The sequence below is a fragment of the Panthera leo genome, chromosome A2 (assembly GCF_018350215.1).
Source record: "Panthera leo isolate Ple1 chromosome A2, P.leo_Ple1_pat1.1, whole genome shotgun sequence".
Classification (NCBI taxonomy): domain Eukaryota; kingdom Metazoa; phylum Chordata; class Mammalia; order Carnivora; family Felidae; genus Panthera; species Panthera leo.
The window spans coordinates 110,493,067-110,515,348 of NC_056680.1; the positions used below are offsets into that span (position 1 = coordinate 110,493,067).

Consider the following 22,282-nt stretch of genomic DNA (forward strand, 5'->3'; position numbering starts at 1 on the left):
CTCCAGAAGACCAGCATAGGCAGCACCCCACATGCACCAACTGTACTAATCATAGAGTGCTTCAAAGCATCACCTACAGTTCTGGTAGAAATAGGACCAAGCTTACTTTTTTCCCTTCCTCCTCCTTCTCCCTTCTCCCTCCTCATCTTCCCTTCTCCCTCTTCCCTCCTCCTCCCTCCTCTCCCTCCTCCTCCCTCCTCTCCCTCCTCCTCCTCCTCCTTCTGTGTCTTCTATACATCATATACGGGGTCAGAAATCAGTCCTCAACAAGTACCAAAAGATTGTGATCAAACCATGTATATTTTCAGATCATGATGCTATGAAACTTGATGTCAACCACAAGAAAAAAATTGGAAAGCCCTCAAATACATGGAGGTTAAAGAACATCCTATTAAAGAATAACAGGTTAACCAGAAAATTAAAGAAGAAATTTTAAAAATACATGGAAGAAAATTAAAATGAGAACAGAACAGTCCAAAACCTTTGGATGCAGCAAAGGCAGTCCTAAGAGGGATGTATATTGCAATTCAGGCCTATCTCAAGAAGCAAGAAAGGTTCCAAATATAAAACCTAACCTTACATCTAAGGGAACTAGAAAAGGAACAGCAAACAAAGCCTAAAGCCAGCAGAAGAAGGGAAATAATAAAGATTAGAACAGAAATAAATGATACAGAAACCAAACAAAAACAGAAACATAGAACAGATCACTGAAACTAAGAGCTGGTCCTTTGAAGGAATTAACAAAATTGATAACCCCCTAGCCAGACTTATCAAAAAGAAAAGAGAGAGGACCCAAATAGATAAATGAATGAAAGAGAGGTCACAACCAACACCACAGAAATACAAACAATTATAAGAGAATACGAAAAATTATATGCCAACAAACTGGACAATCTGGAAGAAATGGACAAATTCGTAGAAACTCAGAAACTACCAAAACTGAAATAAGAAGAAATAGGATACAGACCCATACCCAGCAAGAAATTGAATCAGTAATGAAAAATCTCCCAACAAGCAAGGGTCCTGGGCCAGATGGCTTCCCAGGGGAAGTGTACCAGACATTTAAAGAAGAATTAATTGGGGTGTCTGCGTGGCTCAGTTGCTTAAGTGTCTGACTTGATTTTGGCTCAGGTTGTGACCTCAAGGTTCGAGCCCTGCATCAGGCTCTGCACTGAAAGAGCAGAGCCTGCTTGGGAATTTTCTCTTCCCCTCTCTCTGCCCTCCCTGGCTTGTTTGCCCACTCTCTCTAAATAAACGGACAAACATAAAAAAATAAAGAAGAATTAGTACCTATCCTTCTCTAGCTTTTCCAAAATATGGAAATGGAAGAAAAACTTTCAAACTCATTCTATGAAGCTAGCAGTATCTTGATTCCAAAGCCAGACAAAGACCCCACTAAAAAGGATGATTACAAGCCAGTATCCCTGATGAACATGGATAGGAAAAAAAATTCTCAGTAAAATACTAGCAAAGCAAATTCAACAGTACATTAAAATAATTATTCACCGTGATCAAGTGGGATTTATTCCTAGGCTGCAGGACTGGTTCAAAATTCTCAAATCAATCAACATGATATACCACATTAATAAAAGAAAGGATAAGAAACATATGATCCTGTGAATCGATTCAGAAAAAGCATTTGACAAAATACAGCATCCCTTCTTGATAAAAACTCTAAGAAATCACAGAATCAATCCCATTTGCAACTGCACCAAAAACTATAAGATACCTAGGAATAAACCCAACTAAAGAAGTAAAAGATTTGTACTCTGAAAACTATGGAACACTTATGAAAGTGATTGAAAAGGACACAAAGAAATGGAAAAGCATTTCATGCTCATGAATTGGAAGAAAAACATTGTTAATATATCTATGCTATCCAAAGAAATCTACACATTTAATGTAATCCCTATCAAAATGCCAGAAGCATTTTTCCCAGAGCTAGAATAAACAATCCTAAAATTTGTATGGAACCAGAAAAGACCCTGAATAGCCAAAGCAATGTTGGAAAAGGAAAACAAAAGTGGATGCATCACGATTCTGGATTTTAAACTATATTACAAAGCTGTAGTGATAAAGACAGCATGGTACCGGCACAAAAACAGGCACATAGATCAATGGAACAGAACAGAAAACCCAGAAATGGACCCACAGCTATATGGTTAACTAATCTTTGACAAATCAGGAAAGAGTATCCAATGGGAAAAAGACAGTCACTTCAGCAAATGGTGTTGGGAAAACTGGATGGCAACATGCAGAAGATTGAAACTTGTACTAGTTTCTTACACCATTCACAAAAATAAATTTGAAATTGATGAAAGACCTAAATGTGAGACAAGAAACTATTAAAATACTATAAGAGAACACAGGCAGCAACCTCTTTGACCTCAGCTGGAGCAGCTTCTTACTAGACATGTCACCAAAGGCAAGGGAAACAAAAGCAAACATGAACTACTGGGACTTCATCGAGATAAAAGTCATCTGCACAGTTCAGGGAACAATCCACAAAACTAAAAGACAGTCTACACAATGGAAGAAGATATTTGCAAATAACATTTTGGATAAAGGGTTAGTATCCAAAATCTATAAACAACTTATCAAACTTAATAGCCCCAAAAAAATAATCTGTTGAAGAAATGGGCAAATATATGAATAGACACTTTTCCAAAGAAGACATCTAGATGGCTAACAGACACATGAAAAGATGCTCAACATCACTCATCACCAGGGAAATGCAAATCAAAACCACGATGAGATACCTACCATCACACACCTGTCAGAGTGGCTAAAATTAAAAACACAAGAAACAACACATGTTGGAAAGGATGGGGAGAAAGGCAAAGCCTCTTGCACTATCGGTGGGAATGCAAACTGGTACAGCCACTCTGAAGAATAATATGGAGGTTCCTCAAAGAACTAAAAATAGAATTACCCTGTGATCCAGGAAGTGCACTATTAAGTATTTACCCAAAGGAAACAAAAATACAGACTCAAATGGGTACATGCACCCATGTTTATATCAGCATTATCAACAATAGCCAGACTATGGGGAGATGCCAGATGTCCACTGACTGATGAATGGATAAAGAATATGTGGTATATATGTTATATATGTACATATAATGGAATAATTATCAGCCATCAAAAGAATGAAATCTTGCCATTTCCAATGACGTGGATGGAGCTAGAATGTATTATGCTAAACAAAATAAGTCAATCAGAGACTTATATAATTTCACTCATCTATGGAATTTAAGAATAAAACAGATGAACATATAGGAAGGGAAAAGAGAAAAGAGGGAAACAAACTGCAAGAGATTCTTAATGATAGAGAACAAACTGAGGGTTGATGGAGGGAAGTAGGTGGGAGATGGGCTAGATGGGTGATGGAGGAGGGCACTTACTGTGATGAGCACTGAGTGTTGTATATAAGTGATGAAAATCACTGAATTCAACTCCTGAAACCAATAGTGCATTTTATGTTACCTAACTAAAATTTAAATTTAAAAAAAGAAACTTATTCAGAAATTCAAGGCATGATAGAATTAGCAGATAAAAATATTAGTTACTCCTAATATGAAGAGGAAAGTTGCAAGCATGATGTTCAGAGAAATTAAAACCTGGAAAATGTGCAAATGGAAGTTTTAGAGATGAAAAATTATAAAAAAAGCATTTGAAATTTAAAAAAATATGTACCCTAGAAGAATTAATGGCAGATGATACATTGCAAAAGACAAAAACAAAACAAAACAAACAAAAACAATGAAGTTGAAGAAGTAATAGGAACTATTCAAAGTGAAGAATAGAAAAGTACTGAGGTGCACCTGGGTGGCTCAGTCAGTTGGGCATCCAACTCTTCATTTCAGCCCAGGTCATGATCTTACGGTTCGTGAGTTTGAGCCCCACATCAGGCTCCACAGTGACAGTGTGGAGCCTGCTTGGGATTCTTTCTCTCCCTCTCTCTCTCTGCCTCTCCCCCACTCTTTCTCTCTCTGTCTCTCAAATAAATAAACTTCAAAAAAGGGAAAAAAAGAAAAATGCTGAAAAATAGTATATCAGTAATATATTGGGCAGCATCAATCAGCTAACGTATCTATAATTAGAGTTCCAGAAAAGGAAGAAGTTTGGGAAGTATTTAAAGAAATAGTGGGAAAAGGTTTTATAATTTGATGAAAACCACAAATCCACAGATCCTAGAAGCTCAATCTCAAGCAGAATAAACATGAATAAAATCACACTGAGGAACATTATCATGAAATCTTAAAAGAAGCCGGAGAAAAGAAAAATCATATTGCATAAAAAGAAACAAAACGATGATAAGATGAAGATAAGAATCTTTCAATCTCAGAATAGATAGGTTAAATGACAGAAGCCTGGGATTAAAGACTACATAGTATATGGTTTTATTTATATGAAATTATAGAAAAGGCAAAATACAGTGGCAGAATTTCAGTTATTATTAGGGGCTATTAGGGGCCAAGAAGGAGGGTAAGAAATTCATGCCAAAAGGCCAAAATAAGGTTTTAGGGATGAAGAAATATTCTGTATTTCAAATATATGTGTGACTGCACACATTTGTCAACATGCATTATAATCTGCCCTTAGAACTGGTAAATTTTATTGAATATGAACTATACTCAATGAGGCTGATAAAAAAAGATAGTTACAGGGCGCCTGGGTGGCTCAGTCGGTTAAGCGGCCGACTTCAGCTCAGGTCATGATCTCGCGGTCTGTGAGTTCGAGCCCCGCGTCAGGCTCTGTGCTGACAGCTCAGAGCCTGGAGCCTGTTTCAGATTCTGTGTCTCCCTCTCTCTCTGACCCTCCCCCGTTCATGCTCTGTCTCTCTCTGTCTCAAAAATAAATAAATGTTTAAAAAAAAAAATGCTTAAAAAAAATAGTTATGAAATGAAGGAAAAATACCAGCTTTTGAAACTTTTAAAGAATTTCAGTTACAGAAACAGTGTTTTCAAGAGAAAAAACATTTAAATTGACCCCTACAAAAATAAGGAAATAAAGTAACAAATTTAGTATCAACAGGCAAACCATGCACAAGATTTAATTTTGAAAATCTGTAATTGGGCTTTCAAAGATGTCTATTTGTTGACAGAATCATTGATAAAATTCCTATTCTTAGTTGTGTATTCTGAAATAGAATGAAATTGAGAAGTCATATGATTTTGCAGCATCTAAATTTAGTAAATAAAATTTTATAGAATCATAAATGAAGAAAGCTTTCTTGATAAGTTCAGCTTACATAAAATGTTTGCTAAATAAAGGTACCTGTGAAAGAAGGGAAAAAACAGTAGTTGTGAAAGTATTTGGTATGAAGTAGTCACTGATATCAATATTTTAAAAATTGGAAGTGAAAGATATCCCAAATTTAGCAGAATTTACTACTATAGCACCACACTTGTAAAGATGGGGTCAACCAAAAATATTACAGTCTCTTGAGAAGAATATTTAAAGATGCCACAGTTTCAAATTTATTAACTGTAAAATTCCACTTTGAAGAAGATTTCAGGCAGTTTATGAAAAAGTATAAAATATTTGGACCACATTGAAAAAAATGCAATCTTCATAAAAATACCAATGATATTCTATTACTGAGAGATATGGCCACAAAATTGATTAACCTATGTGAATATTTAGCAGCAATCATAATTCTGCTTATGTTATTTTCTAATGTTTACATAACCAGTATAAAGTAGTCACTATGCTTTGGCATATATGAATTATAATATTTTTGTTTTTTTAGAATGAATTTTAGTTATGAAAATAACTTTTGAATAGGACTGTTTTATATTTTATAAGTCCACTGATAAAAACAGTTTGCTGACCAGTAAATGAACATTTCAATGACATGATTTTTATTTTTAGCCCCATTTTAACCTTAAAATTGCCCCACCTTGGATGAAAAATTACCTGGTCGCTCTACTGATACACCAACTTTCAATACATCTTTATTTTTACATATATATACAATACTTTGGATCCCAATAAATGTCTCCATTTTGCTTAAAACATCTATCTTAAACTCTATTAAGAAGCTCTGAGCTCTGGAAAATCTCTGTGGGGCCCCTTTAAGTCCCGGGTGTTAATAATCTCTGAAGTTGATGGGGATTAGAAATGGTTTACTACCAGCTTCTTGTCCTGTGAGAACATGGTGTGTAATGACAAAAGACAACATTATTTAAGCACAAGTTTGAGAAATGACTGTAAAGCCCCAGAAGGATGAGGGAAGGGTGAGGTTTCAGGGGTCAGGAGATGTTCAAAGTGTCAAAGGCTTTGGTTGGGAAAACTTTTGGCTAATGTGTTGCTTTTAACACAGCAAATACCTGTTTTTCCAAAACGCTCATTACTAAGAACAATGTTGTTGTTACTGAAGTCTGATTACATAGTACCTGCAGAATGTCCTCTCATGGTTCCTACCTGACCCAGTGACACCCCATCTATGGCCTCCCTCTAACTCTTGACTGTCTGCATCTATTACCTGGTTCTTACCTTTATTTTAGATTCATTCTTTGCCTTTACCAGAAAAAACAGAAATGTAGAATAATGAAGGTTAAATAGTCAAAAAGAAGGAGGAGGAGGAGGGTTGGGGGAGAGGAGGGAAGAAAAGAAAAGGAAAGAAATAAAAGGAAAGGAAAGGTGTTGAAAGTGGGGAGATTTACATAGTGGGCAAAATGAATAAGGATAGAGGATATAACCAAAGAGGGAGTGTGCATGTCCAGTTTTAATGTAAAACTCCTCTCTTTTGACAGTTTTATTGCTTTAGGAGACTAATCCACTGGTGGCTAGTTACTAATATTTTACTTTATAAATAACAGCTCCTGAAAACTCTAGCAGTAAACCTTGGTTCATTTCTCTTGTGTGCTAATAGGGGTATTATTCTCGTGCCAACAGATACGATATCCTGGCACACATGTTTGTGAAAGAAAAAAAAAACCTACTCATCATGTGAAAATATAACCCATAAATTTGTAGTTTGAATTGGCTGCATATGGCACAGTCTGTGCTATACCCACTTCCATTTTAATTATTCTCCTTTACAAATAGAGATAGTAGTCTATGAATGCATTATTAATATAGAATATTTCCTTTGTTTTTATAGGCTTTCCAGAGGCCATATTGAATTCAAAGTTTTGGGTTATTTCTGAGTCAGAAACCTCATACATTTGGATAAAAACCAAACTTCCAACGTTTAATCTTAACTTAGCAGGATATTTTATACACATTACATTTTATTCCAAAAGGTCTTAGCTATTTAAAATCTTTCTTACTACTCACATACCTAAAGGCTAAATGTTGAAGAATCATTGTCAGTCATTCTACTGAAAAATTATGATTAACGATTCACACCTTCCATCCTTGATTGTGTTTGGGGAGTAAAGATGTTTGTTTTGTCTATGGCCAAGAATTCTCTTCTTAAGGGAAAATGTACAGTGCTTACAAATTAAAGCCCTTTATTCTAGATGTGCCATATTTTCTAAAAGTGTTTACTGACCTCCTCAAGCGTTTAGAGACTCACAGAGAAGATTTTCTTCCATAACAAATTTATTCTAACATCCAAGTGTAATACATAACATGAGATCAGAAAAATCACTATCATTGAGAATTACAGCAAGGAGACCCCTTTCATTATCAACTCTACCACTATCACGTTATAACTGTGGAAATTGTGCTCCAGAGTGATCCAAATGACTTCTCTGGGACTGGTGTGTAGTCTCCAACCTACAAATCTTGACTTTTAGTTCAGGGCCCCTTCTTCAATGGACTTCTTACTCATGCTCTTCAATGAGCCCTTATCTCCAGTTTTATGATAGCTTCATCAATGTCTTAGCTGGTAAACAGGTGTTTGCAATAGTATAAGGTTATGAGAAATGAAGAGTAAAAAGGACAAGTCTTACATGGTTGTCTCACTTGGTGTAAAAACTTACACCATAAAGTCAATAAAAGGTGCATCAAGTGAGTAACATATCTGAGGAACATGGGTAACCTGTTATTACCAAATATGATTTCTTTGGTAAAGCAAAGAATGTATATAATCCTTATATAATATAAATAATTCTTATAAGTTGGTATTTTTATAGATTGAGTCCATTTTTATATTTTTATGTATAGTGGAAAGAGGGTAGAGGAGGACTGAATAAAGGAGGACAACAGAGTACAGAGCAAGTGATATTTTGGAGTCAATCCTGGATGAGGATTTCAGCTTTTCTTCTTCCTAGCCATGTGACTTTAGAAAGGTTACCCAACAGGGGCACCTGGGTGGCTCAGTCGGTTAAGCGTCATACTTTGGCTCAGGTCATGATCTCACAGGTTGTGGGTTCAAGCCCCATGTCAGAGCCTGGAGCCTGCTTTGGATTCTATGTCTCCTTCTCTCCCTGCCCCTCCCCTGCTCATGCTCTGTCTCTCTCTGTCTCTAAAAAATAAATAAATGTTACAAAAAAATTAGAACAATTACCTAATATTGCATCATAATAGTTATGAGGATTAAATGAAATTATAAATTAGGAATGTGAAAACATCTAACATACTCCTTGGCACATATTAGGAGTTAATTAATGCTAGTTTCTCTTTCATATAGTGTATAAAACATAATTTAACCCATAAACCACCTGCTACCTGTTGTTTGTTTGTCAGAGGCCCCATATTAGTCACTCTAGAGAAAAAGGAAAGGATGTCATCCAGCATCACCAATTTTCTGAATATCCTGAGCTAAAATAATGTTTAGTAGTAATATTTTGTGTTGGGGTGCCTGGGTGGCTCAGTTGGTTAAGAGTTCGACTTCCCCTCAGGTCATGATCTTACAGTTCATGAGTTTGCGCACCGTGTCGGGCTCTGTGCCAACAGCTCAGAGCCTAGAGCCTGCTTCGGATTCTTTGTCTCCCTTTTTCTCTCTGCCCCTTCTTCCCTTGCACTCTCTCTCTCTCTTAAAAAAAATTTAAAAATTTTTAATAAAAAAATCAAAAATAATATTTTGTGAAACTCATTACAACTGAATGCACTTAGAGATGGAATATGGTATTTCCAACTTGAATAAGATTATAATGACATTGTAAACTAGAAAACTTAGGGTCTTGGAATGGAATTGTCAAATCAGAGTCATCTTTCAAAGTTGAAAGAGGTAGGGGTGCCCTAAATAATAAGCCAAGATACATTTCATTACCTACCTCCTAAACCTCCCTTTACTCCATTCCCTCATTTCTTTCTGTCACTTCCTTTTAGTTTTAGACATCATCATTTCCCACCTGGATTTTTGCCAAGATGTGAAATTGGTTTTCCTGCCACCACTCTCATCACCTTCCAATTCATCATCCAAGATCTGTCCAGAGGGATCTTTTAAAAACTTAAACCTGATTCCCTGCCTCTTCTGCTTAAAATGGCCCCTTTTCACCTACAGGTTGAAGTCCAACATCATTCACATGTTATTCAAGACAGTGTGTTAATTAACCTATGTCTACAACAACAATCTCCTTCATCACACTCAAGACTTTTCCAAATGCTCCAGTTGTGCCTAGCAATGGACTTTGTAATCCCCTCCACCACTGCCACCACCACCACCACCACCACCACCACCGCCAACAATAACAACAATAACAACAACATAGAGACATGAGATTCCAGTCTCTGCACATCTGTGTGTACTATTTCCTCTTCCAGGGTTACTTGCCTCCCTCTATTTAACGTTGACTAACTTCTGATGGTCTTTCAAATACTCAGTCAAGTGTTGTTTTTTCTGGCAACTCTTCTCTCATTTTCCCATCATCATAAGTATATATTCCACTTAGTTCCTCTCAGGATCACATGGGCAGTTTCCACACAGAATTGTCATTTAGACCACAAATTTCTTGGTGTGAGGGAAGAATCTTTATGTCCTCAACATCTAGCACAGTCTTAGCTTTCAAAGAAAATGTTAGTTTGTGGGTTCATTCACAGTTAGAATTGCTATCATTTGGTCCTAGTTGAAAGCTTTATGATTCTCGTACTTTGGTCAGAATAAGTGATCACAACAAGTAACATTGTAGTAGACAACTAAATGAGAAGTGATTGGGAGATTGGGTCTTCTCCCCTAACATGATATCCATTCCTTTGTGAAGCAATAAGATAGGAGAGGCAGATTAAAAAATGTTAGAACTGGAAGGGATTTGAGATCTTTCCCCTGTTGTGAGAAGCAGAAATGAAGTGGTCCAGGACCCAGTTATCTTCGTTCCCAATCCAGCATTCATCCATTTGCCTTTTCTTTTTTTTTTTTTAATTTTTAGTTTATTTTTTAAATTTTATTTTAGAGAGAGCATGAACAGGGGAGATGGGCAGAGGGAGAGAGAGAGAATCTTAAGCAGGCTCCACACTCAGCACAGAGCCTGATACAGGGCGTGATCCCATGACCCTAGGATTGTGACCTGAGATGAAATCAGGAGTTGAACACAACCGACTGAGCTAGTCAGGTGCCCCATCCATTTGTCTTTTCTATTCTAGTAGAACTTTTTTTTTTCTGTTTTGTTTTTTTTTTTGAAGTAAGCAAACTCTGCATGCCAAATTCTTTCCTAATTCGTCAGGCTGCAGAGATAGTTCTAACCTGGTAAGTCATGTCAGCACCTAGGAATATTCTCCTGCTTTGATTTGAGATGACTCAATACTTCACACACACACACACACACACACACACACACACACACACACACACAGACACGCAGAATAGCTTAGGGGCTGCAAGAAGGCCATTGACTCTGCTTTTTCATATTTATCCCACTGGCATGTTTTCATGAAATGACCTCCTCTTTTCCTCATTCCCCTTCCCCTCCTCAAAAAATGAAACTTCCGTATGACATGAGGAAGGGTGCCAACATCAACCAGTGCATATATTAAAGTTTTAAATCAATTATTGTTCTAGTACACACCCTGGGGTTAAGAAAGAAAGAACATCCAGGACTAACAAACCTGATTGTTCTGGCAAAGTTGCCATTCAATTCATGCTGGCATTTTGGGGCTTTTCTTTTTCTTTAATATTCTAACCTCATTTTTTTATAAAAAGGTAATGGCTCAATAGCAATTTTTAACATTACTATTTCATTCAGTTTCTCCATGAGACTTCTACCTCCCAGTCTCTTAAGGATTTCCCAGGGGGCACAATGCCCAGGGTTTGCTTACTTGATTGTAGAGACAGCTGCCAGTCTGATAGTGAGTTCATTAGACCATGGATTATTCCTCACTTTATTACCCTCTAAGCAAGGGAGAGACTCAGGCTGGGGACTATGAGCACTTCACAACTTGGCAGTCTTAGACTGAGAAAAAGACTTAATCATAATATTTAAGAAACCAAATTACAGCTATGTATAGCATAGAGAATTTTAACTCAACAACTGCTCTGAGTTGGACCTATATAAGTAGTCTGATTAATACTGCTCTAAAATTCCTATTAAAATATGATGCATTTTTTTTCTAGGCAAGTACTGGAAGTCAGTTAGGATGGTGGCTGTGCCAAGGGGCTGTGCTTTGGCTGGGGCACAGTTGCAAGAGGAGACGGAGACCGTTTCTGCCATGGCCTCCCTGACGGTAGATGTAGAACAGCCCTTTGCTTCAGAAGACAGCAGGTATGGATCCAAGATGGGGGAGTCATTAAGGTCAGTAACATCCAGGCTCATCATTAGCATTTGTGAACCTCTCTCCAGGCTTTCCTTCTCCTGTCTCCTCCACTTCCACCACCTGTGTTCTCCAAAGCCACAGATGCCACAGCACACACTATAGGCCACCAAGAATTCCATTCTTAGTGGGAAACACAGAACTAGAGCATGTGGTTGCAGTTCACAGAGAAATAGAGGGCGTGCGATACATGGTGAGAAAAATCACTCCTTGTTGAGTAATTTAGTGCAGATCATTATGGAAAGAGCTGCTTGTGGGCTTTACTTCTTAGTTATCTCTCATTTTCCAGATATTCTTTTTCTATCATCATTTTGAAATTACTGTTATAACAAAGTGAAAAAACGAGAGCAGAAGCTGGAGGTATTACTAGTCAATAAGTTAGAAAACCTAAACATGTATGAGCTCCTTATATGACTATTCTTGTGGTACAAGGACTGGATAAAGATACACGTGGCCTACAAAGGAGATGGGAATGTGTGAAAAGGAATGTGTGGACTCTTCAGTCTGATTTTATTCTATCTTATGATAAGAAGTTGAATCCACTGAGTCTTCATATGAGTATAGCTTTCAGGAAAAGAAAAATAAGGTTAACCTAAGATTGAGTTTGCTTATTCTCCTTCTGAGAAATGCTTGTTGGTTTGTGCATTTTGGTGTTCATCATCCTATCATACAGACAGTGTTACATTCAAGATTTCTTTTAAGTCTGCCAGAACCAAATCCATCACAAATGTACATATATTAACATTGGTGCTTTCTGTAGCTGGCTTCAAAGTCACATTTTCTCAATTTAAAAACGAATCAGGTGAGGCTTTACTAAAGCTCTTCCAGCTTGCACTTTTAAAATGCTTCTGAGAAGGAAATATATTCCCTCTGTCAATAACATCACCATTAATTACACAGATCCTGCTACCTAGTACCTAGTTGGCAATTTTCCCAAGAATGTGCAAATTTGAACCGTTTTAGCTTTCTTACTTTTACTGGACATTCGGAGTTTAATGGATTTAACATCTTGCTTTGGTGAAGAGCAGGAGATGCATTGAATAAAATATTTCATTTTTATGCAAGTATTTTTCTTACTATAACCATTTAAGACCAGATTACCTGTAAAAAAAAAAAGTTGTATAATACTGTATTAGAAGGCATCTTCATATGGGCATCTGGAGCATAAAGGGAAAACTTATTTCACTTCTTCGATAATATGAACTAACCCCCTGCAGTTCCCAGCTAAGAACCAAACCAAGTTCATAATGCAAAGGTGTCGCAATTATTCCCAAAGCCAAATGCAGTTAGTTGTCTGTCATCTGAGGACTATAAAACTGAGCAAACTAACATCTGTTAGTGTTGGATATAAAAGGAATATATTTGTTCTTTAGAATTCATTTAATACAGAGAAGTGAAGTTAAATTCCAACCTGAGTGAAATGAATTGTAAATAATTTTGCTTAGAATAATTAAGAATGATAAGTCATGTTATAAGCCCCAAGTAGTAAAAACAATCTCAGAACTTTGGCATGAATTCTCTCTATAAGTATGCTTGCTTATCCTCAGGTAAATAATGTGTTTGACTTCTGTTAATCAATGGGGACTTAACCCTGGCTTGAGTTCTCAGTGATTTTTTTTTTTAAGAGTTCACAGTGATTTTTAAGCTTCCTCTGATAGCAGAGAGAGAATGAGAATGGGAATGTTCTGATGTGTAGGGAAAACAGAGTTTAAGCTTGGGACCTGGATTCATGTTTGTTTACCAGTATGAAACACACTGTATCTATTTTGATTGATTTTTCTTATGGAAAGAAAAGTAGTTTTGCCTGAAATATTTTCCAAGGCTCTGCACTCACTTTTTCAGCAGAGGAAAAGAAAACTTCTTCTAGAATTGGCTTTTGCATTTCTATTGAACCATGCATGAATTTCATCAGAGAGAGTCAGAGACAGAGAACCCTTGAAAGCCACAGCACATTTGTTCTTTTCAGGGGCATGCTATTAGAATTGTCTCCCTACTCAATACAGGAAAGAAGACTTTCAGAATTAGATAAATTAGATAAATAGATAGATAAAATAGATAAATAGAATTAGATAAATAGATGGAAATGTTCTTGGGCCTTTGTTATGAATGTAATATTATAAGTACACAGGAAATTAAAAAATTAGAAAAATCAGAATGCTAAATGAATGGAAAAGAGTGAAGGCAAGATTCTTTTTATAGGAAATTCTTGCCAGTTATTTTGGAGGATATATTGGTGTTTGGAGTGAGATGACTCATTTTGTACTAAGATTTTGGGTAAAGCAGCTCTTTTCCTGGCCAACTCATATCTGACTCATTTACCACTAGTGAATAAGGGATAAAATGCTCCTGGCTAAGAACCATTGTAAGTATTTTTTGTTCATTTTTCTTGGATGGGGGGGGGGTGCGCAAAAGGGGATGACAACACATTGCAAACAGTTATTTCATTTTTTACAACTTATTGATGGACCATGAAGAATAAATTATTAGAAAAAGGCTGATATGTGGGGATTCATTTTAGAGATGATTAACTGAAATACAGTTTTCAAAACATAGTTTTCAGGTGGCAAAGGACTCGAGTGAGAAAGAAATCAATAGCAGACCAGGAAAAAAAAGACAAAAAAATGAAAGGGGCCCAGTTATATGTTCAAAGATTATTTAAATAGATAGACCTGGTCACTTAGAAGAGAGAACTATGATTTTAGGTTTCTTCTTATTTGCTAGACTTCACCTTTAAAAGATTATAGTTTGCATTGGTTGGATATCTGTTTCAAATGCTTCTACTTTGAAAAGGTCAGTGCAGTATTCAGGTTTATTCTTGGATACCAGTTCAGGCTGTGCTGAAAATCAAGAAAAATCTCTCTCTGACAATCAAAACTTCAGGATGATAAACTATTCAGTTATCAGGAACACATTTACAATCCAGAATTCCTGAGTGTCTCTTTCTCTTTTTTTAAACCAAAACAGAAACTGAAAGTTACATTTCTTTTTTTTTTTTTATGTTTATTTATTTTTTAGAGAGAGAGAGCATGTGAGCATGCGCAGAGGAGGGGAAGAGAGAGGGGGAGAGAGAATTGTAAGCAGGCCCATGCTATCTGCATAGAGCTGGGTGCAGGTCTTGATCTCACAGTTGTGAGATCAAGACTTGAGCCAAAATCAAGAGTCAGACACTTAACCGAGCCACCCAGGTACCCTGAAAGTTATATTTTTCAAATGTCAGTTTGACCTGTTGATTATAGTGTGAACCATGTTAGATTTTCTTAATACATTCCAATCTGGTTGCTTATTTAATTATTTAGTCTTCTAATTTTAGCAACTTTTCTCATGAGATGGTTTCAAGTCATTATTTAATACAGAAGTATGAGAAAATATATGATTCTAAATGTAGCCATTTTGTTTTTTGAATAACTGTCTTATTCATGAGTATAAAAAATGTATAACGATAAATTGGAAAACCCCAAGTATCATCTCCCTATCACTGGTGATAGTGAATGGCCTATCACTAGTGCCAAGGACATTTTCAACCACATTTTTCTGTATCTGAATATTTATATAGAAATATAGACTACTATTAAAGACACATTCATGTCTAGTATTCCTAGAAACACAACTTTGTTTTCTGTTCTTTAGGATTATATCTCCAAGGCTTCTAAAGCTTCTGACTTTTTTTCTATGATGCCATTATTTTGAGTACTTTTTTATCTAACCAAGCAAACATTCCAATATAAACTTTATTCTGAATTTTCATCCAGTGTCAACAAAATCTTAGTTGAAAAATGGGCTAAGTGGGCTAACGATTTGGAAGCTCCTGGTAAAAGGAAGGATAATCTGTCCCTTCTTCTCTTCTTTTTCCTCTTCTTTCTGGGGACCATCTTTTTATCTCTGTTTTTTTTGGTGCCTATCATGTGGTCATGGGGTATGTTTAAAGTCTGACTTAGCATGTTAGGGTTCAACCCAGTGCCCATTTATATATTTTAGGGTTCCTTCTGAATTCTTAAAAGAAGTGTTTTCTAAGGAAAAAGAAGCACATTTGAATGGGACTATAAGTAAAATAAGATCACATGATAACTTCAGCTTCCTATCATTTCATCTTCATCTCTATTCCTTCACTCTTTTCTTCTTAACACTACAAAGGATGAATAGAGTCTGAATCAGCTTGCACAGATTCAAATCCTAGCACCAACTTAATAATTGTGTGGTCTCAGGCAAGTTACTTATCTCCCTGGGCATTGTTTTCCTTGTATTTAAAAATGAAGGGAAAATTTCATAGGGTTTTGGGGAGAAAATGAAACAGTACTTCTTAACACAATACCTAATACATAGTAAATACTCAGTAAAGATTGGTTTCATTATTTTTTCCATCATTTTTCTTCTTCCACAATTTATTTTTGCCTCCTTTAATACATAGTTCATCATCCAGTGATGTATATTAGAATATAGAGGCTGTACCTGGGCATCTATGGCTGACTGTTAATAGGTTAAATCAGTAGTACAGTCATTAAACACAAGGGATTGACAAATAATCTCTAAGCAATAAATTGGTTGAGTTCATTAATCTGTAATTAGCTGACTTAACTCAAGACTTTCACAATGCCTAATAAATTGTAGGTAATAAATAAATACTTAATGAATGAATGAATCCAAAGAGAGAAGATGAAATACTGTGAAAATGGCAACATTTTGTAATGATACCTTAGCAATTCTTGTCTCTCTCGATTTACTATGTTTTGTGAGAGAATTAGTATTTTTATATTTTTATAAGTTTTCAAAATGTTTATTTTATATGTATTTTATATGTATTTATATGTATTTTATATGTATTTTATATGTATATGTTTTATATGTATAGGACTAATTGACAATGTCAATTTTCAGATAACTAGAAACCATAGTACTCATATCATAAAGATGGATTGACTGAATAAATATAATAAAGGAGGGAGGAGGCAGCAAAGTATCTTTCTGAATGGAGAAAGGAATTGTCTTTAGGGAGGGAGACAAACATGGGAGTGATGCTGACAGATTACAGGATTATCCTCCAATCTGCGGAATGAGGAAAGAGAATATCCAGTCCATTCATTCTTTAAACACATCTGATTATTCTGTATGTGCTGGACAAAGTGTTGAGATTCAGGGTCACAGAGCTTCCTCACAGTCCCCAAAATGTTCATATACTTGCGGATTTTATTACTTTTCTATTGCTAGCTTTAAAAATTACTGTAAAATTAATCAGTGGCTTAAAATGACAGAAAGGTCAGAAGGCTGATAAGTCTCTAGGCTAAAATCAAGAGGTTAGCAGGGCTTGAGTCCTTTCCTGGAGGATCTAAGAGAGAATCTGCATCCTTGTCTTTTCCAGTTTCTAGAGGCTGCCTGTATTCCTTGGCTCATGACCCCCTTCTGTACCTACAAAACCAGCAGATATACATCCTGCTGACCTTTCTTCACTTACCACATCTCTATCTGACTGAAAGAAGAAAGCTGGGAAAGCTGGCTTATAAACTGGGAAAGATTCCCTGCTTTGGAAGACTCATGATTAGATTAGCTCCACTAGGATAATTAAGATAATTTCTTCATCTCAAGGTACTTAACTTTAATCACATCTTCAAAGTCAGTTTTGCCATGCAAAGTGACTATATTCACAGCTTCCCAGGATTAGAACATAGACACCATTAGAGGCTATTATTCTTCCTACCATAGGATTAGACATGAGCAACCAACTATAATAAGTGACAAGTAATTTGCTATATTGAGCTGTAGAAAAAAAAAGGAGAAGACCTAACACAGACCAAGAAATGGGAAACAAATCACAGAGCAGAACAACTGAGCCAGGGTAGGAAAATATATAGGATTTCACCTAGTAAATAAGAAGAAAGGTATCTTGAGATAGAGACAATAGCTTGAGCAAACCATCTACTTTTTTAAACGTCTACTGCCAACACTGAGTCCAAAGTACCTTCATCTCTTGTCCAAACTCTTATAGTAGTTTCCTTACTAGTTCCCATATCCATTTTTGCTTCCTTTCTAATCCAGTTTCTACGGAGCAATCAGGGAGCTCTTCAAAACAAAACAAAACAAAACAAAACAAAACAAAACAAAACAAAACAACTGGAGAGCAAATCCTGTCATGCCTCTGCTTAAAACCCTTCATTGCCTTTCCATTCCATTCCATTAGCATTATCATTCTTAACAGGACTCATAAGCCTCCATGATCAGTGAACTTATTTCATTTTTTTTCACTTGATTTTAGCCAAAAGGCCGAGAAGCGATATTTCATTTTTTTTTTTTCAAACTGGAACGTACCTTACATATACTAGTATGCACAGATTTTTTTTTACCTATTCCATACTCAAATGAACATCACTCAGAACAAGATCAAGAACATTTTCCTCAGCCATCAAGTTGCCTTGTGCCTCTTAGTCAACGCCATTTCCTCCAGAGGTAATTCGGGTTTTTTTTGTTTTTTGTTTTTTGGTTTTTTAAAATAGTTTCAACACTGTAGATTAGTTCTGCCAAACATTAAGTTTCATTTAAAGGGAATCAGTAGGTCATACAGATTTTTGTCTGTCTTATTTTACTCCACTAAGCATAATGCTTTTGAGACCCATATAGTCAGTAGCTTGTTCATTTTTGTTACTCTGCAGTATCCTCCTGTATAAACACACCATAAGCTGTCTATCCTGTGGGTGGGTGTTTGGCTTGTTACCTACTTGGAGCTATTAATTTATTTTTCTGGGGGTTTTTATTGAGACATAATTGACATGTAGCATATTTTAGGTATAAAACATAATGATTTAATATATGTATATTTTGTGAAATAATCACCGCAATAACCCTAGTTAACATCCATTAGCACACATAGTTATAATTTTTTTCTTGTCATGAGAACTCTTAAAATGTATTCTCTTAACATTTTTCAAACAAAAAACCACAGTGATATTAATTATAGTCACTCTGAGGTACCTTACATCCCCAGGACTTATTTATTTTATAATTGGAAGTTTGTACCTTTAGACCACTTTTACCCATTTTACCTTCCTCTTACCCCTACCCTCATCTCTGGCAACTACCAGTCTGCTCTCTGTATGTGTAAGTTCAGAGGTTTTATAGATTCCACAGGTAAGTGAGATCATATAGTATTTGCTTTCTCTGTCTGATTTATTTCACTTAACATAATGTCCTCAAGGTCCATCCAAGTTGTCACAAATGCCAAGATTTTCTTCTTTTTTATGGCTGAATAATACTCCGTTGTGCCACATTTTCTTTATCCATTCATCCACTAATAAATACTTAGGTCGCTTTTATGTCTTGGCTATTTTAAATCATACCGCAGTGAGTATGGGGCTGAATATATCTTTTCAAGTTAGTTTCTCATTTCCTTTGATAAATACCCAGAAGTGGAATTGCTGGATCATAATATAGCAGTTCTATTTTTAATTTTTTGAGGAACTCCCATAAAATGTTTTCATAGTGGCTGCACCAATGTACAATCCCACCATCAGTGCATAAGGGTTCTCTTTTCCCCTCATCCTTGCCATCATTTGTTATATGTTGTCTTTTTGATAATAGCCATTCTAACATGTATGAGATGGTATCTCATTGTGGTTTTGATTTGCATTTACCTGATGATTAGTGGGCGTTTAGCACCTTGTCATGTCCTGTCAACCATCTGTGTGTCTTCTTTAGAAAAATGTCTACTCAGGTCCTCTGCCATTTAGGGCTGTTATGAATAAAGCTATGAAAATTTATTATTGTGGTAAAAAGCATGTAACATAACATTTTCCTTCTGAGCCATTTTTAAGTGTACAGTAGTGTTAACTGTATGCCCATTATTGTGCAACATATCTCTAGAATTTTTTCATCTTGCAGAACTAAAGGTCTATACCTATTAAACAGCAATTTCTCTTTTCCCTATTCCCCAGCTCCTGGCAACCACTATTTTACTTTCTGTTTCTAACAATTCAACTGCTTTTGATACCTCATATAAGTGGAATATGCAGTATTTGCCTTTTGTGACTGGCTTACCTCACTTAGCAAAATGTCCTCAAGGTTCATCCATATTGTAGTATATGATTAGGTTCTATCCTTTTTAGTGCTGAATAACATTCCATTGTAGGCATATGCCACATTGTCTTTATCATTCGTCTATTAATGGACATTTAGGTTGCCTCCACCTCTTGGACACTGCGAATAATGCTTCAATGAATATGGTATGCAATTATCTCTTCAAGATCCTGTTTTCAATTCTTTTGGATATATACCCAGAACTGGAATTGCTGGATCATATGGTAATTATATTTTTAATTTTTTGAGGAACCTAAGTCTCTATGAAATTTTTGTACAAGTTTTTATTTTGTGAACACAGCACTCAATTTTCTTTTATATGTACCTAGGAATAGAATCGCCAAGGTGTAGGAAAGCCATGTGTTTGTAATACACTTCCAAACTGCTCTCCAAAATGGTTGTGCCATCTTTCATTCCCATCAGCAATGAATGACTACTCCAATTACTTCATATCCTCACCTGCACTTTGTAAAATCAGTCTATAATTTTAGCCTTTCTAGCGGATATGTAATGGTATCTTACTGTGGTTTTTATATTTTTTTCCAAAGACCTATATTCATGTTCATATCATGCCCCTTGGCACATATACTCCATACTGTTTGGAATACTTTTATTCCCTTTCTTCCCACTTGACCATGTACTGGCCTCCCCATTTTCTTCCACTTATCCAAAAAATTCAGATCAAATATCACTTCCTCTTCTTGGAGAATATTCACTGACCATCAATCCCCAAATTAGGTCAGGTACCCCTGTTCTATTTTCTGTCTCCTCAATACTTGTAGTACCTAGAACAGAGCCAGGGTGCATAATAGACATGCAGTAATTATAATTTGAATCAGTGAGAGATTCAGTAAACTGTGGAGTGCCAGAATTAGTAGACATGTGGAGCTTTGGGAGCTGTGGGAAGGTAAGTGTGGCAGCCATTCTGGAAAGCAGTTTAGTACTATTTACTATACACAAAGCATATTAACTAGTAATCCTGCTTCTGAAGATGGTCTTGTCTAAAGTCATTAAAGCATATATATAGTAGGAAGTTCACTACAGTTTTATTCATGGTGGGTAGACAGAGGGAGTCAAACCTGGGGTCCATTATTGGGAGAATGAAATAGTTAAAATGTGGCAGATATAGATAGATAGATAGATAGATAGATAGATCGATCGATCATGGAGATACCATGTAGTACTTGGCAGTGACAGACTAGATAAACATAACTACATGGATAGATCTAGTAAATGCAGAACTAAGTGAGAAAATTAAGCAACAGAAATTATATATATAATATACATATTATATATAATATATATAAATATGTTAGTTTATAAATAATATGTAAATATATAAATATATATTAATTACATAAAATAAAAATATATGCTCACAAAACAATAATATATAGCTCTGAAGAGTACCCTACAAACAAAATAATGTACATAACAGGCATTAGATTGTCTGCCTTGAAGGAGGAAGAAAAAAGTAAGATAATAATGGGATTCAAACAAGTCAATGAAACAAGAGAAAACACTTATTACTAAATGACATTATTCATATAAACAAAGAAATACTGTTTTAAAAATCATAGGAAATGAAATACATTTTGGGAAATGTACAAGAATGTAAGGCAAATACAAGAATTTAAATTTATGCTATGTATTTTCTCAAGTTAAATTGTTTACTTTCTGCTTTATATTTTTGTAAGTTATTTTAACCTGTGATTGCTGGACTGAACAGATCCTTCTCTTAAATATATGTAATCTTCACCCTTTATTGACAGAGAATCATCAGTGTTCACTGTTAAGTTGGCTTGCTAGAGTAGAAGTTTATGTCTTCCAATTAGCCAAACTATTGTACTAAAATTTATCTTTGGAGGTTTTATTTTATACGTATTGTTGACCTTACTGTGTCTGCATCTTACCTACTTACAAATGGAATTAAATTTAAAAATGTAAAGATTGCATCTCTTCCCTTTCCCTATCTCTTTCCACAACTGTATTTTTGCTAATCAAGGTAAGCTTGGTGTATATGTACATTGATTACGGAAGTGGGGAGCCCCCACATTTCCAGAGCATTGCTTCTCACTGTTTCACAAAAAAAAAAAATACATTAATGGGGCGCCTGGGTGGCTCAGTCAGTTAAGTGTCCGACTTTGGCTCAGGTCATGATCTCGCAGTCTGTGAGTTCGAGCCCCGCGTCGGGCTCTGTGCTGACAGCTCAGAGCCTGGAGCCTGCTTCGGATTCTATGTTTTCCTCTCTCTCTGACCCTCCCCCGTTCATGCTGTGTCTCTCTCTGTCTCAAAAATAAATAAACGTTTAAAAAAAATTTGTTTAAAAATACGTTAAAAGGTCATTCTTCACCAAGTTCATTTTCTAAGTGTTTCACAAAGATGATTTCTTTTTAAAAAATCCTTTTAAAGAAATATGTAGACTATAAAACAGATATCTAGGGGATAGGAATTAAATAAAGACAATACCATCTCCACTGAAAGCTATGTATGTGAAAAGGGAAATACTATAAATTATCACAGTGGCAGATGTAAATAATACAGTTCTTCTGTAATTGTTCAACACTTTACAGTGTATAAA

At 35.8% G+C, this 22,282-nt stretch overlaps 1 protein-coding gene across 2 annotated transcripts in view; it reads left to right on the plus strand.

Moving 5' to 3' along the window:
* Window positions 1-22,282, plus strand: part of HDAC9 (histone deacetylase 9) — a 957,815-nt gene that overhangs the window by 925,494 nt on the left and 10,039 nt on the right. Inside the window, exon 27 of one of the 2 annotated variants that reach the window (XM_042919682.1) lies at window positions 11,447-11,624. In XM_042919682.1, the coding sequence (XP_042775616.1) occupies window positions 11,447-11,624 (178 nt within the window). The remainder of the gene's footprint in view (window positions 1-11,446; window positions 11,625-22,282) is intronic. The other variant, XM_042919691.1, reaches the window with a different exon arrangement.